The 17,340-nt window shown below is 47.0% G+C and overlaps 1 protein-coding gene across 4 annotated transcripts in view; it reads right to left on the bottom strand.

Moving 5' to 3' along the window:
• NRP2 (neuropilin 2) overlaps nucleotides 1-17,340 on the bottom strand; it is a 118,571-nt gene that overhangs the window by 76,146 nt on the left and 25,085 nt on the right. For all 4 annotated transcript variants that reach the window (XM_024124575.3, XM_024124576.3, XM_024124573.3 and 1 more), the window contains exons 3-4: nucleotides 6,864-7,045; nucleotides 564-794 (exon numbers count right to left, since the gene is read on the bottom strand). In XM_024124575.3, the coding sequence (XP_023980343.1) occupies nucleotides 564-794; nucleotides 6,864-7,045 (413 nt within the window). The remainder of the gene's footprint in view (nucleotides 1-563; nucleotides 795-6,863; nucleotides 7,046-17,340) is intronic.

Genomic DNA, 17,340 nt, shown 5'->3' with positions numbered 1-17,340 from the left:
ACCTGAGAAGCACAGGTTCCTCTTGGCCTTGGGGGATGCACCTTTTACCCATCTATGACTATATAAATGATAATAAAATTACAATAATTATAGTGATGATAATAGCAGCTTATTTATACAGATAAGACACAGAGAGGTTAAGGAACTTGCCCAAGGTTGCAGAGCTGCTAATATCAGAGCCAGGATTCAAACTTAGTCAATCTGGCTCTAGAGTCCTATTGGGGCATAGAGGGTGGTCACTGAGTCACTCTCTATGGCAAGCCTGATGACTTGGAGCAGAAAAGAACATTACCTATAGGTTTTCTCATCCTCATCCAAGTATCTACTCAGCCTCCTCCTATCCTTCTCCAAAGAAATATCTCCAAGAGAGAAAACTGCCTTTCTACAATGTCTCTGAAGTCATCCTTGGTGAAGGATAAGAAGAGAAAGTCATCATGGGTCATAGATAAACCCTGAGGAACTTTAAAGTCTTTGTTCTCTCTCTCTTTTTTATTGCTCCTAAAGCAATTAGCAGGCAAAGGCGAAGCTACTGAGAAGTGCCTGGTGATGGCGCCATCACTCACCATGGGGGATGCCATCCCAGATGTCCAGCCAATCGTATTTGCAGTCTCCCTCTCCCACCTGCAAAGGGTCGTGCTCCAGGTCAAAGGTCAAGAACTGCAGGATGATCTCCATCTTGGGTTTGGCCAGGATGGTGAAGGTGCAGTCCAAGTTGTGTGGGTACTTCTCGGGAAACCCGGGGGACTCGATGGTCCCGTTGGGGGTTGTGAAGTTCTTTGAACAATCTTCGGAGCCTGTATGTAAATGAGAACCATAGCATTAAGAGAGTGGAAGAGGATGCCTTTCTCTGTTGCCTCTGTCACACAGGTTATTTAAATGTTTGGGCCCAAATTTCCCGACTCACGAAGTTTTAGTTTCCACTGGAGTGGCCCTTGAAGCAACATACTTTTCACATCAACGTTTCAAGCCATTAAGTCGGACCATCTTTAGGAGAGAAATTAGGAAGTAAAGCAGGCTTGCTCTACATATTAAAGTAAGAGTAAGATTTGGGAGGGGGGTGGTGTAGAAAGAAGTGTGTGTGAGATACAGGGAGGGAGAGAGAGAGAGATGGATTCTCTTGAAAAGAGGAACAGAGTCTTCTTTCTCAATTACTCAGCTGCTTGCTCCAGAAATGTAAGTTATTTCAATCCTCAAGGAAGGCTTGCTGATTGCCAGCAGGGAAAACAATGTTACCCCTTATTTATTGCTGACCTCAACACTGGCCCCTATTGTACCAGAGCCAACTTGGTGCCCCCATCTCCCTCCAAGATCCAAGGTGCCTCAGGGGAGGGGCAAAGGGGAGCTCGGGTCTCATTCATGTCATGACTATATTAAAACTAGCGGCTCTGTAGTGGCCAGACAATTAACAATTGAGGTTTGTAGCTGGTGGATCACAGCAGGGTTTGGGGATGTTAAAGGCCGCTCCAGCAGCAAGTTTGGAAAAAATGTGGCAGTGCATTGACATTTGGAAGGCTTCTGGTTCTTTTGTGGTGGGGATGGCCTTTTTTCTCTCCTAAGCTCTATGTGTCTGCTTTCTTGGGGCTCACGGAGGCGTCTTATTAAATGCTGCACACATTCGCATCCCGGTGCAGGCTTGGACCACAGCGGGAGGGAGCTCGTAAAAGGATTACAGCCACTGTCTCCCCTAATGCCTCAAGGTGGAGTCACATTAAAAGGGCCCTCATGTGCTGTAACCCAGCCACCATTTGCCAGGGTCGCCTGGGACGGTCCCAGGACACTGCAGCCCAGACCATGGGCCCGGGGAGCTGCACGGAGCCAGAAGTTTTGCAAGTTAACGGGATGTATGTAAATGCTGCACAATTAGCATTGATTTCACTACGTTCTGATTTTAAAATTGAAAAAGGGAGCAGGATTTATGAGGGGAATAATAGGCACTCTAAGCATGAAGAAAAAACACAGAAATACTAGATAAACTAGGTGTTTACTGGCAAGAAGTGTCCTCTGGGGATACCGCTGAAATATAACTGCGCGATGTCAATACACTGATCTTAGCCCGCAGCAATGTCTTTATCCGTGGCTCCTGCCGCAGCCCCTCTGCGAGTCTCTTTGTTGATGATGGCTTTCTGGAAAGTGGCAAATGTCTGAGGTGGAAAAGGTGCCATGCAAATAAGTGGGGGAGGGGATGGAAACTTTTTTTTTAGCATCAGACAGGAAGTTCCAATATCCCTGCTCACCCTTCCATCACCTCCGCCCTTCCAGCCAGCACTGAGCCTTGGCAGGGTGGGAAGCCGGGACACCTGGGGCGAGAGCTAATCTTTTCAGGATTCTTCTTCGGAGGCTCTCTAATGCTGCATCCCAGAGGCTCTGCGTTCCATCATTCTGAGGCCAGGTGGCCCAGTGGGCAGCCAGGCCTGGAGGCAGGAGATGAGACGACCTCTCCCCCAGTTTGTTTACCACGGAGCCCCCAGTTTTGTTTACCATCAGGACCCCAGCTTCTGAAAGCCTCCTCAACGGTCCAGGATGAGGCAGTTTAGCAAAGCCAAGCCAGCTGGCAGGTCTTCAGGTGGCTGAGAGGGATTTTGAAAAGGTTAGCGTTTATGGCTGCCGGGCCACTTTGCCAGAGGAAATTAACTCTATTCACAAGTTGCTTCTAGAAAAGGCATCCTGACACTCCCTCCCAGCGTTTGCCCTATTGTCATTCGTTTCCAAGGCAAGGGGACTCACCGCCCGCCCCCACCCCCAGCCACACACACCCCGGAGTGGGGAATTTATAGTGGAATCTTTCTTTAGTCCCTGTCATCCATGGGGGACAGGCGCTCCCACAAAGGACACTTAGAAAGCCCAAGAGAGGCCTGGAGAATGTGAGATTCTAAAGTACCCACAGTTTCCAAGGTTCTGTGGTCCTGTAATGGACTGGAGAGATTTTTTTCAATCTGACATCCTTAAGGCAAAAAGAAAAAAAAAAGTGTGTATCTATCTCTGACATATGGCTATACATGGGTGTATCCTGTGGCTTATTTTGAATGAAGTAGAAAAACAGTTTTATCCTTTTCATGCAGAAAAATCAAGCCTGTCCATTACAATCGTGCATCCATCTATAACTGCACCATCTTGCTGTTTGGACTATGGTCAGTGTCAGAAAGCAGGCAGCTGAATATCAAATGTGGAGAAGAGATCTCAGGAAAGGGTGACCATCCCTGGGACAAGGGTTGAGTCTTGCAGTTATCTACCTAATCCAAGATGCTTTTCTGCAATGTGTTAAAAGGATTAAAGGTTAAAAAAATAGCTCAGTCAATAAATACTCAAGTTCATGCAATGCTAAAATTGTCCATAGAAGCTGCGGGATTTTGGCTGCAGTGAATGATTTCATACCAAAGGACTCTGGTATGAAAAATGCCCACTCCGTGGTTTTTCACTGTAAATTGTACAATAACTCTGCAAGCAGAAGAAGAATCTGCACACATAAGGCTATTGAAAACATGGTGGATTTATCCAAAGATGAGTTGAGGCTGACCACAAAGGTAAATCCAGTTCTTCAATTTAGGAAGTGGGAGTAGGGGGCACCCCAGGTTTTCTCCATCTGTGAATAACCCGAGATTTCAGTTTCCAAAATGTCACTGGGCACCACGAAAGACAACTTGATCTTGAACTTTGGTCAGAAGACAGGAAACAAACACACAAAACCCCCCACATTTTCCAGTGCTTCAGTTTCCAACGTTACTTTTAAAATTATTTTAAAATTCCTTTCTCTCTCAGGGCTTCCTTGGTGGCGCAGTGGTTGAGAGTCCACCTGCCGATGCAGGGGACGCGGGTTTGTGCCCCAGTCAGGGAGGATCCCACGTGCCGCGGAGTGGTTGGGCCCATGGGCCATGGCCGCTGGGCCTGCGCGTCCGGAGCCTGTGCCCCGCGACGGGAGAGGCCCGCATACCACAAAAAAAAAAAAAAAAAAAAAAAAAATTCCTTTCTCTGTTCTGCTTATGATTTGGTGATTTGGGATCACTTAAGTCAGCGAGTTGTTTGGTTTACGCTTTTATATGTGGACCGTCTGGTCATACACAGACTCTTTCATAAACCACTTCATTCAGGGCAGACATGAACCTCCCTCTCCAGCCACTTGCCCCCATCTGTACTGAATTGCGCGTTTATTTCTGTCAGTATAACTCTGCAGCAGAGCCCTGCCTGGGCGATGTGCTGTCGAAGGCTTCCAGAGTCCTCTGTACAGTTGTGTATCTGTTTACAGTTCCCCCTTCTCTCTCTTTATGAATCTGACTAGCAAACACAACTGTGTTTGTTTGGATTTCTTCAGCATGTTCATGCGTTTCTTTCATGTTCTGTGGATGACATAACTTTGTGTATTTTCTCTCAGGGCTCCAACAGTGGAGATCTGGGTGTGGGACGTGGCACCTAGCAGAATGCTCATCTTCCTAAACTTCTCAGTTTTGAACTTGGCACACCCCGCCCCCTGCACATATATGTGCTTTATGAGGGTTGACTTTCAGGCTGAGAGTTGCTCTTCCCAACGGGCATGATGGCATGTGTGAACAGCGCGGAGGCCACTGGGCTCTCACCTCTTTCTTACATTCCCCAGAAGAATGGCTGTTGGTGGCCGGTCTGTTATCTCCCGCTGCTGCAGTAATCTTTTTCTTCCTTCCGTAGGCAATCCCAGGCCTTAAAGTAGACTGCCCCACTTCTCCACGCCCAAGCCACCTTCCTTGGCTGGCTCCTTTGTTTCTAGGCTTGCTGCCTCATTCGAAATCCTACATCAGCCTGTCCTCAGAAGAGCAATGCTTAGTTATGATACCCTCTGTGTGTTTTGTCTTTTAATATCGACTCTTCAAAATTTGCATAATGGACAGAGCTAACATTTACGTTTTTGTGTCGAGTTCTGGAGGATGTGGCACCCTCCTTTGTGAAATACTAAGTTGGGAAACATGAAACAGAGATGAGCTGGCATGGTCCTCCTCAACCTTGTTCTGACTTCTGGTGCCCAGCTCCCTGGATGCCCTTGCTTGGAGCTGTTTTCCTTTCATGGTCAGCACAGTGGAGCTGACTGGCAGTTTTAGCACTGGGAACCTAGCTACCTAATAGACTTCCCAGATAACCCGCCGGCAAGCCACTCAGGTAGCTCCCTCATTTTCACATCCATAGCATGTTAATCATACCTTCACAGTTATTCACTCTGCCTCATTTATAACAACAGTTTACCTTGCAATTTACACATCAATTTACACATATTCATCCAATAACATATACTGTGCATCTGTTCTGTGCTGTGGGTTTACACACTGTCTCCCCAACCAGAAGAGGGTAAACACCCCGTTTCCTTCCTTCCTCTCTTCTCTCTCCCCACCGCTCCCCAGCAGAGGATGCCATGATGAGGGGTCCATCAGTGCCGGGGGCACCGACTAATCTGAATCTCACACAGGACTCAGGGGAATGTGGATGAGGCGATTTGGGAGCCTCACACCAGCCCGAGCCACCGGACACACAGGCTGTCAGTCCCTGTGACCTCATGTAGTCAGGAGCATGACGACACGTGGCAGACAGTCCTTCTTGGGACTCGTGCCCTTGGGACACTCCTGGCTCCACGCAGTTCCCTTGGCCCCAGCCCTTCACTGGATTCTACGATCTTGTTCTCAGGCAGACAAATCTGGCAAATATTTAGACAGAGTGGATATAAAAAGTGCTTTCAGCAGCTACCACTTCCTTTCAAGAATTGTTTGGCGAAAAAGAAAATATATATGAATAGTTCCCCTCACACTGAACTCAACAGGCGCCGGACTTGGGCCCCTCGATGACAAGGCTGACAGCCTCCCCTTTCAGCAGACTCTGTCCATGAGTTGTAAAACTTGGGCTGCTGGAGAGGGAAACACAGTCGTAGACGGGGTGGGAGCCCCTGAGGCGGGGGGATGGGCAGGGGCGAGGGGAGAACTGGAGGATAAACTTCACTTAGCCTCAAGATAATGAGCTCACACATGGGAGGGAAGGGCTCGCTGCTTGGAGTGCTTCCGTGGAGATGCTGAACCAGCGACTTGTGAGTCAAAGCTGTCTCTACCCAGTTATGGATATTAAGCATTGGCCCATATTCTCAGGATCTAAAGTAATCTAAGGGGGACCTAATGGAAAGCAAGTGGTCAACTTAAAAGAAGGGCAATGTGCTCCTCCTCTCTCTTCTGCTATCTCTTTCAGGGTGTTGGCTTCATCCGCATTTAGGAAGTGTGGGTTCAATGGGTAGACGTGATGCCGTGGAACAGCAAGGGGAATTCCTAGGAGCCATATTTGGGTGTAAAAGCAACTGTGTGACTCCGTTGGGGGTAGTGGTGGTGGTGGATCATAGTAAGGTTTTTAGAGACTCCCAACACTGAAAAGATGATGTCCTTCCGTCCCATGTAATTCCAAAGAAAGGCTGTGTTAAATCATGAAGTAATTAGGAGGACGCTCAACCAAGTTTTGTTTTTACCATGAAGATTATTGTGATTTAAAAAAAAAAAAACACACAAAAATAAAATTCTTTCCGAAAGCCTTTTTCTATGTAACAGGTTCTCCTATTCTTTCGTTGCCACAAACAACGTTTATCTGTCCAACATGCTGCACCCAAGCACTAACCTGGCAGCTCGCCCTCTGAAATTGACTGGTAACTTAAACTGGCTTTTCATCTCAGGCTGTCTCCAGTTTCACCTTGAACCTCTCTTCCCTCCATCAGCTTGCTTAGGCTGGATAAAATTAGAACCCTTACCACCTGTGTCAACCCACTGGGCTCCATCTATGAGCACATAACTATTATGTAGTTCCCGCACACAGCGCCCCGTGGCCAGACACAGAGGGCGGAGTCCCATCTTCTCTCCACCCATGACCGCACTGACCTGTCTTGAAGATCTCATAGCGGAGGGAGAAGCCTGCCCCCTGCCGGGCGTAGTCGGAGGTGAACTTGATGTAGAGGACCGAGCCCGAGGAGATAATGGTGGGTGGGGCGATGTTCCCACAGTGCTTTCCCAGGAGGTCTGCGGATTCGCTGTCCCCATCCCGAATCTCAATGAAGTCATACCTAGGTTCGGAGGGCACAAAGGGGCACATATGAGAAAAGATGACTTTTAGGAGATGAAAAGGACTATTTTCTCCCTCCAGCTCAGGTGCCTCCCTCCACTTCTAGACAGTCAGGTGTTTCGTATTCATCAAAGGGCACTTACGTTCGCTTGTAGAGACTGGCAAACATAGATATAGGAAGTCGCATTGCTTTCTGAAAGCCACACAGAATGAGCACCTCAGTGGATGGCTAGACTTTAAGGCCTTATCTCTTGCTCACATAAGAACAGTAGCATCATTCTATCAAACGTCTCAAATATTTTTTTCTTCGTGCGGTAGCACCATTTTTATTTCCATTATGATCTCTGTGAATCTTAGTCTTTTCTTCTTAGCTCTGTGTCTCTGCATGTTACTTAACCCCTTTGAGCGTCAATTTCTTCATCTGTAAGATGAGGATAAAAATATCCACTTCAGGGGATTGGGATGGAGATGGAATGAAAAAATGTAAGGAAGGTGCTAGGCACCGAGTCAGGCACATGGGGGCTGTTTCAGAGAGATTTGTTTATTTTCCTGCCTCTTCCCCAAGTTCAGTTCTCTCCTGGGTCATCTGCTCTTCTCTTTAACGTTTAGTGACAAAGACTCCCCAACCGTGGGCCACCTGCCTCCCTGAGATGACTCTGCGAAGTTCACAAACAGCAGTGTCTATCTAGTTAACAACACGTTTTTAAAAGGAGTCAGCACCACATTAGATAAGGCAATAAAAACCTTTCTCCAGGGGCTTTCCTGGTGGCACAGTGGTTATGAATCCGCCTGCCAATGCCGGGGACACAGGTTCGAGCCCCGGTCCGGGAAGATCCCACATGCCGCAAAGCAACTAAGCCCGCGCGCCACAACTACTGAGCCTGTGCTCTAGGGCCTGCGAGCCACAGCTACTGAAGCCCGCGCACCTAGAGCCCGTGCTCCGCAACAAGAGAAGCCACTGCAATGAGACGCCTGCGCACCGCAACGAAGAGTAGCCCTCGCTCGCGGCAAGTAGAGAAAGCCCGTGCGCGGCAACGAAGACCCAAATGCAGCCAAAAAAAAGAAAAAAAAAAACCTTTCTCCAAAAGCAGGGGGTGAGTCCCTGGGGACCCAGCGTCTCTGAGCATATAACTATTAGTCTCAGCAAGAGGCAGAGCGGGCTGCCTTCCCCACCCTGAGGCCTGAGTTCATTTCAAACAGAACCAAAGTGGCCCGGGTTGGGGAAGACACCTCAAAGACATCCTTGGCTAGGTTCACGGGACGGCACACCTACTGTGCCACTTTATCGGAACAGATGCACAATTTCAGCTTCGGTGTGTGGTCTGGCAAAGCCTCACTGTCCCACATCTGTGCTCCTTGTCTGGGCTCCCGGGGGATATACTCCTGTCACAACTGTTGACGTGGAAAATTTCTCCCCACCAGCTCCCTCAAATTACTGGCCACTGTACCATTATTTACTGAAAACCATCCATCTCCCTCTCTCTCCCTGTTTATTTATTTTGCATCAACCTGTTACAACAACATGTCCGAAATCTCTTCCTCTGGGGTAAAGAGAGGGACTGGGAAGGCTACCCTCCCCTGGGATGTGCCACACACACAGGCTCTGTGGGAGCCGGGGGCCTGCAGAAGTGGCTTGTTTGAGCTGGAGTGGCCTGAGGCCTCACCACCGCCCCTGGGAGCCATATTTCAGATGGCTCGGCCAAATAAATAGGCCTTCCAAATAAATAGGCCTTCGAAGGGAGTATATGGAGTGGACCAGGGTTATTTCATTCTTAAACCCCAGAGGGCTGGAATCCTACAGTCAAAAGAATCCCAGAAGCTGGTTAGAATCCAGAGAAGAGGAGATGGCAGGGTTTTCCCCCAGGAGCTCTGAAGAGATGGACACAGATTGGGAAAGGCGGGGGTGGGTGGGGGAATCTGTTTAGGTCTTGTGATTTCAGTGTGGGAGATGGTGCTGACTTTGAAAATGTGCTTCCTCACTTCCAAAACAACAGTGAAAAGACACTTAGTTTGCTCTCAAAGGAAATTTCCCCAAACCTTCTGGAAAACCCCTCCTTTGTATTTCCACGCTGAGGTAAGCACTGTTGGACAGTCACTCTCAGCTGACTAATGGTGATGCCTTCTTTACCAGGGTGCACAATGGTGGAGAAGCACCTATACCCACGGAGCAGACATTATCCAGCTTGCCTGGAGGAGCCAGTGTCCCCCCTAGCCCACCCCCATCCCTGAATAAGACAGGACAGGGTTGGGATCCCAGCTCAGACTTATTAGCTGGGTCCCCTCAGGCAAGTTACTCAACCTTTCTGAGCCTCAGAAATGGGGAAAATAAAGAGCAAAATAGGGATACTAGAATTTTTCTCCTAGGGTTTTTCTGAAATTTAAATGACCCACATCATCTATATAAAGTGTCCCAGCACGTGCTTCATGAGTGTTCACCGGAATTTGTTGTATTTTCACACCCATTTCAGAGGAGAAGCAGCTGAGCCATAGTGCAGAAGCGACTTTCCCTAAGAGACAGAGCAAGTGAGTAGAGATGTAGTATACGAGGGAATGTACATCTGTTCAAACATTTTGGCAAAAATGTGAAAAGAGTTAATATGTACATACCCTTTAATCCTAGCAATCCCACTGCTAGGATTTTTTCCTAGGAAAATAATCAGACAATTGTGCAAAGATGTATGTGCAGCTTTGTGTGTATATATTTTAAAAAGCATGTGAAAAGTGAAAAGATGCTTTGTTTATAAACAGCATTGTGTCTAAATGTCCAACAGCAGTGGTGGGTAAATGAATTTTGGATATTTATAAAATGGAACACTCTACTGCTATAGTAAAAGTGCTATAGGTCTAGTGTGGTTTTTTTTTTTGTTTTTGTCTTTTTTTGCTTTTAAGGAAAAATGTCCACGATATATGGTTACGCTGAAAAGAAGTAGATTTTTTTTAAAAGTATGCTTTAAAATATATATAGGTATATATATTTCCTTGCATATACATACAGAAAAAGTCTGAAAGAATATAGACTAAAATAGGGACTTGTCTGGTGGCACAGTGGTTAGGAATCCGCCTGTCAATGCAGGGGACACGGGTTTGAGCCCTGGCCTGGGAAGATCCCACATGCTGTGGAGCTACTGAGCCCACGTGCCACAACTACTGAAGCCCACGCACCTAGAGCCCGTGCTCCGCAACAGGAGAAGCCCCCGCAATGAGAAGCCCGCGCACCGCAACGAAGAGTAGCCCCCGCTCGCCACAACTAGAGAAAGCCCGCGCGCAGCAACAAAGACCCAACGCAGCCAAAAAGAAAGAAAGAAAGAAAGAAATTAAAAAAAAAAAAAGAATATAGACTAAAATATTAACAGTGGTGAGATATATGGATAGTGGGATAATTTGTAATTTTTACTTTCTTCTATTATCTGAATTGTTTACAGCGAGTCTGCATTTCTTTAAAAAATATAAAATAACGATACTTCCATAAAGAATTTTTTCCAAAGTAGAAGAGCTGAGAAAAATAATCCCGCTCTCAAAATTTTGCAGATAAAAAATACCATCGTCATCATGACAATCATCATCCATCTCACAGAATCACCGTAAGGACTAAATAAGACATAGCTTATTGGAGCACCTAGAATAATACCAGGGACATGGCCCACACTCAGTGAATACTTAAAAAAAGATTTTTTAAAGACTACCAGATAGCTCCAGTGTTTGTGTTGCCAATTTCTATAGGAAGGACAAAAAAAGGCCCTGACATCCCACTGGCTTCTTCGTCAGAAGTGGAGGGTTTTATGTGGTTGCCTAAACACCCGTGGAGTAATTTAGGGGATTAACAGAATCAGTGATAAAGTAAGGCTACCCAGCACATGTCATAGCTATAAACTTGCCTCAATTTACTCAACGGTTATACCACCCAAATCCTTTTGGGTAATGCGGCCAGCTGCAAATACATCCTTACATATCTACGTACACATAGAGTGAAGAGAGGCATTTTTGAAAAAGGTTCATATCAATCAATCATATCATACAGTTTTTCGCTGAGCTTGTTATTTAAAGGACCCCTCTGGTGAGTCCTTTTGGGAAGTAAATAATCAGTCCTTACTTGAACTTCTTAGAAAAACTGGATCTTCCTATCCAGTTTGCTTGAGGGGAAAGCAACCCAGTCACAGTTCGGCAGCTAACACCCACCCCCCCTTCCCTTCAGTGCCGGGGTTCTGCCCTGTAGACAAGCCCCAGCTAACCACCAGGTCTTCTGGCTGGGGTTTTTGTATAAAGGGCATATTCCAAATGACATGCTGACTCCACACAGAATGTCTCATTTACCTCCTGTGTGACTGACACATTTGGGGAAATTTTTTCTTATCAGGGATTTGCTACAGCTGGAGTAAATCTCCTTAGAAATTTCAGTGTTGTCAGGTTCATTTGTGAAGACCTAGCGGAGACTTAGGAACTTTGTGGCCTTGGAATAGATCTGACTTTGCATCTAGCACCTAATAACCAGCATTTGTTTGGTAAAGCAATCTGGGTTGCAAACTCAGAGCTCACCCCAACGATAGCCAAGTGGGATAACCTGAAAAGCCATTCCTCTTATTCATTTTCTGGAGGGAAACAGAAACCAGCTAACAGACATATTAACTATTGTGTTTGCATTTCATTATTCCTAATCTCCCTCAGATGAAAAAATTCCTTTCAAAGCTTTAACACTACCTTTTCTTATTTTATTTATTTACTTTCCTAAGCTGAAGTAGCCATCTCTACTCCAGTTCTTTTTTTCTCTCTAAAATGGTTCCCCGAGTACCTTTTTACTTTTCTCTTCACAGATTCCGACATCTGTATGTTGAGCATTTGTCTAGAGAATGCTTTCTGTACTTTCTTTCTTGACTTCAAAGTCTTAATTTCTCTCCCCAAATCCACATTTTGGGCGTGGGAATCTTGATGGTGGAATTAATTATAGGAGTCCACAGGAGAGATATGAAAAAGCAAGAGTCTCATCTCTTCTTCTCATCACTAGGCAGACATGAAAAGAAGCTTTCTACTTTCCATAACTCTATCCACACTTGATGCTGCCCAGCAGGCTACCAAAGGCTGGGTCAGCCAACCGAGGCTGTGCTGGAAGATTTACCACGTGGAGGCCCCTTCTCCCAGGGCTGGATAATGTCTAGCCCCACCCAGAGTCTACCTTTATGGATGTCACATAGAACTGCTTGTGAGGGGATTTCTGTATCGTAGGCAGAGTACTTAGCTGCTCCAAGGAAGAATGCTGTGCCCATTCTATGGGATTTGTCTACACATCTAAGCACCTCTGCACCCAAGTCCTGAAACCATAAACTTTGCCAACCAGGCAATGCCTCCTCTCATGCTACTTGCATCATGAATGGTTAAGCCATCACGTTTTGGACATGGCAAGTTCTTTCCAGCCCCTGGGCCTTTGCACTTGCTCTTCCCTCTGTCTGCAATACTCTTTGTTAGCTTTTGCTCTGTCTGGTACCTTCTCATTCTTCTGAGTGCGAATGTCACCTCCTCTGAGAAGCCTGCCCTAGTCACCCCGTTTCAGCTGGCATGCCCTTATTTTCTACCTCACCACCCTCTCATTGCCTTTCTGGCTGTTACCATAATCTGTTAAGGTTTTGTCAATATACTTTTATCGTTTAGCATCTGTGTCCTCCACTAGACAATAAGCACCATGAGGGTAAGAACCTCACCTTTTCACGGATGAATTTATAATACTTGCACAGTGCCCAGCACATAGGAGGGCTCACTAACTTTTTGTTGAGTGCATAAATGATTGAGGGACCTGAGGTTGACGTTACATGTTAAGAACGAACTGCTTTCTGAGGGGTTCGGTCCGTTTTACACTCTGCATTTGTGCACCAACACACTCACTGAGCTTATTCTGGTTGTATCTGGAAACCAAAACGTTGCCTTGTGACTTGAAAACATGAAATATAACATTTTGAGTGGAAGAAATATCTCAAATCATGCTGACAGCATTTTCTCTATTAGTGGCAAACAAATCAACTATAATTAAAATGCTGTCAAAGTGATTTGAGATTTTTCTCACACTTTCCAAGTTCCATATTTCATGAGTAGATTATCCAGGCCAGAGAATTTACCACCTCCTGGAGTGCCTTTCTTACAGGAAGCTCAAAGACATCTACAAACACTGTCTTATTAATCCTTACATTAAAACCTGCAGGGACAACAGGAGGGAAAAACGACACTGTCATGCACAACTTTCTTAACAAAGCAGCTGCCTGAGATCCTAAGAGGCTGTGAGGTAGGTCTGCATGATGCTGAACTTGCTGGTCAATTCAGGCCCAAAGCCAGGTCGCCTGGTCTCCAGCTTAGTAGGGACCTCCAGCTTTTATGGAGGAATCAGCTAGCTGTCAGGTCGGGTTTTTTAAGAAGCCAATTTTATTTCCTTGAATTTCTCCCTTTCACTGGTACCACTTTTATAAGAAGCTGGTATATCAATGAGAAGAGCTCTCATTTACTGAGCATTCACAGTGGGCTAGATCATCGCTCCGAGTAGACACTATTTCATTTAACCCACACTTAATACACACCAGGCCCTGATATGATTACCATCCATTTGCAGATGTAGAGGCTGAAGCTCAGGGAGATTAAGTGACCTGCCCAAAGTCACATGACAAGGAAAGGCCAGAGGCAGGCTTTGCCCAGGCGGTTTCACTCCAGGGCACACTGACCTTGCCTCTGGCCTCTGGCCTCTGGCCTCTGGCCCCCCTGTTGCATGGAGATTGGAGAGTAGTGGGAATGCCAGATTGCCAGAACACTGTAACATTAGAAGGTGCCAGGTGCAAAGACACTTCTCTGTCTCAGTTAGAGACTTAACAGAATCTCACTCTTTTTATCTAGCTGTTTTGCTTAAACAAAGCCTGTAGGACTTGCCAAATCTAATAGACAAATCACCCATAGATGCAGTGAATGGATTTGGAATTCACGGTTTCAAGACTCATCCAGTAGAAATCCAGCTTGTAAGTGTTCAGATGGGATAACATATTAATTTCTGTAACTGAAGTATTTTTATAAGTACATATATACCCATATGTGAACATATGGTCCACTGGGTGAGAAAACAGTATCCTGTGTATTTATACGCTCTTGTAGTATCATCTAGAGCACATATTTTTCAGCCCATGGATTTCCAGTAGGGTCCACAGATGAGTCTCAGTAGGTTGGGGAACCCCTACAATCCTACGCAGAAATTTTGTGTGTTTGTGTGTATGTACATTTTCCTAGGGAAGGGGTCTGGGACCAAAAAAAAAATTTTTTTAATTGCACAGAAACATATCTGTCTACAGGGGTGTGTGTACTCTGGGAAGTGCAGTGCACGGGTTTTGTGGACAGACCCAGCTGGTTCCTGGCACATGCTAGTGGTATGATTTCAGGCAAGGCATTTATCTTCTCTGAGCCTCAGTTTCTTCATCTATAAAATGGAAATAATAATACACCCCACCTTGTGGGATTGTTGAAAGGTTTGTGAAGGTATATACAGGCCCAGCACAGCACTGGATGCCTTAGAAAGTGCCTGCGAGGCACTGGCCATTTTGATTATTACCTGGGTTCTACAAAATAGGATGGCAGACTTGGGGGAGAGAAGAGTTACATACACACGGTGCTTTGGAAACTGAACAGGTGAAGATGAAATGAAAAGTGATAAATTTAGAGACAGTCTCAATGTTCCCCAACCTCAGTGCTATAGAGGGTGGTTTCGAAAAATCCTCCTCCTGTACAAACCCCATCAACAGTGCTTCACCACTTGAGTTTTTGAGAATTTGTTTCAGTCTCATGTTTCCGAACCCAGGCTATGGAACCAGCCAGCCAGGCTGGGTTCAAAACCACCTCCACTCCCATTTGCTGGGTCTTGAAGAGCTAGGCACTCAGCCTCCCTAGATTTGGTGGGTTAATGCACGTCAGCAGCTCAGCACAGGGCCAGGCACATAGTAAATGCTCAATAAATAAATGTTAGTTGTTATTGCTGCTGCTGCTATCATTATTTGTTGCTGTTGTCTAACTCCATGTCATTATTATGTCTTACCTAACTTATTACCATTATTTGCTCTCTAACGCCAAGGACTCACACGCTGCATCGGTTTGCGTATTTGCGTGGTGCCGAGTACCTTTTTAATAGTGGCTGTTGGCACTTTCCTTTTCTTCCTTTATTTCTTCCCATCCCAAATCTCTGAAATTTTGAGCTTATTAGCAATCCCCTCACAGCCAGGGTCACCAGGGCTCTTTAGAAAGGAGGAAATCTGACCACCCAGCAAAGGAAGTATGCAAAGAGAACAACCCAAAACAAACTGAAGGAGTTATTCCAAAAAACCTTGAAGGCAAGAAAATGGAAACTACAAACAACATCTATTTATAATTGCTGGTCATTTTTCCGCAGAAGCCCTGGGATGATGGAGAGGGCCCACCGGTCTCATTGTTCCTGGCGGAGCAGGCTGCCAAGAACGCCTCGCAACGTGAGGAAGGAGGCCGCTCCAGACACCGTGTCTGATAAGTCTCCCTGTAGATGAACTTTCAGAGAATCAAGGGCACACAACAAGGGCTGCGTCACTTCTCCCTGACCCTCTGGCCAAACACCACTCCCTCCACTAACCAGCTCCCCAGCAAGCACATTCCTCAGGTCCTGTGGCCACAGATCTGCTCTGCTCCTGCAGACAGGCTTGGATGGAACGTATTTGCTTATGCAAGGAGGGATTTTCGAAGCAACCGGTGCTAATGTGAAGTTTAAGGCTTTGGGGCAGGCTGTTTTCAGCAGGGCTGTTGAGTGTTTCTTTCTGTCTGCTCTATGCATCTATAAAATCCTCACCCTCTGCAGTCAGCTCAAAGGATCCCATGCTAGCATTTTGTAACAACATCAGGGTAGAAAGCAGTTAAGAGTAGCCCACAATTTGTGTCCATTCACCACTAGGCTGGTGCTCAGATGGGAAGGTGAACTGCAGCAGGGCCAGAGACTTGCTGAATTGTTCTAAGCTGCCCTGGGTCAATCGAACATGCCTCAGTTTGCCTCGTCTCATAAATGGCTACAGGGACCATGACTCTGTGCCTCTCACGGCTGACGGGTGAGGACAGAAGGTGCCTGGAAGCCACTGAGGGGAAATCAGAGTACACCATTCCTCGGCCTGGTGTGCCGGCAGCGTTCCTGAACTTGGCCAGGTGAACGGTTCCCTCTGGGACGGGTGCTCACCAACCCTGGCTCCCAGAGGGTCTAATTGTGAGAGTGAATCATAACCTCTCCATCTGTCCGAAAAATGGGAGCCTGCTGGGAAGGAGGTGTGCTGGGCACTAGGGAATCAATTACAGCATCGAAAAAGTCCTTTATGTGTTTTCCTGGGATCAAGGCTCCCAGTCGTTTTTCTATCCCCCTTTGCTGGCATCCAGCCTCTATAACAAAAGTCGGAAAGTACAAAACTTGTCTGAAAAACGTGCCATGCGGAAATGCAAGCAGGGGACGGCTTGGGGAGTAGGTGGCAGGTGTGACGGGCCCTGTCCTTACATTTCATTCACCCTGAGCTTCAGGTTACAGAGCTCAGAGGTTCTCCCCGGCTCCAGGGGCAAACTTGTCACTACTGTGCAAATGCAAAAAGCATGGTGGTGTGGAAATGATGGGCCTGCACTAACGTCCAAGCAGGAAGGGGCTGCTGCCGTGCCAGGGTGGAGACTCTGAGGCCAGCGCTCGCGGGCCAGTCAGCTGGGACTGTTTCCACCTCTCCAGCGGCCGCTTGGTAAGCTTTCGCCGATGGCTGTGTTCTGAAGGCCCCGGGGCTGTCAGAGCAAAAGCGGGGCTGTCAGAGCAAAAGCAGGCCTGTCCACGCGGGACACATGAAAGCACTCGCCTCTCCCCATCATGGAAACGCCCCTCTGTTCCAAAAGAACTAGCTGCTGTTTGGAGGGGTGGAGTAGAAGCTGTGAAGGTTCAGAATGTTGGATGCTCTTGGCTGAAGGCTCAGTCAGACCAGAAAGAAAGATGCCTAGAAAGAACACCAGCTCCTGCAAGAAAGGGAACCAGATTGCAGGAAGTCTCCTCACAGGATGGGAACGGTGTGAGTCAGAACTTAAAGGCCTTTTCTTTATCCCACAGCCAGAGCACGCTGTTTGCTCTGCGTGCAGAGCTGCTGGCTGGCGAGAAGGCCATCTCCTTGCGGTGGCCGGCAGGGTCCTCACAGCGCGGGGAGGGAGCGTCAGCGCCAGGGAAGAGCTCTGGGGGCCGCAGTAGAGACCGACGCGCCCCCCGCCCCCCCACACCATCCCCGCCCCTCCCCCCCACCCCCCCACCATCCC

Source organism: Physeter macrocephalus, chromosome 2, assembly GCF_002837175.3.
Source record: "Physeter macrocephalus isolate SW-GA chromosome 2, ASM283717v5, whole genome shotgun sequence".
Classification (NCBI taxonomy): domain Eukaryota; kingdom Metazoa; phylum Chordata; class Mammalia; order Artiodactyla; family Physeteridae; genus Physeter; species Physeter macrocephalus.
This window is presented reverse-complemented; position numbering and strand designations above follow the sequence as displayed.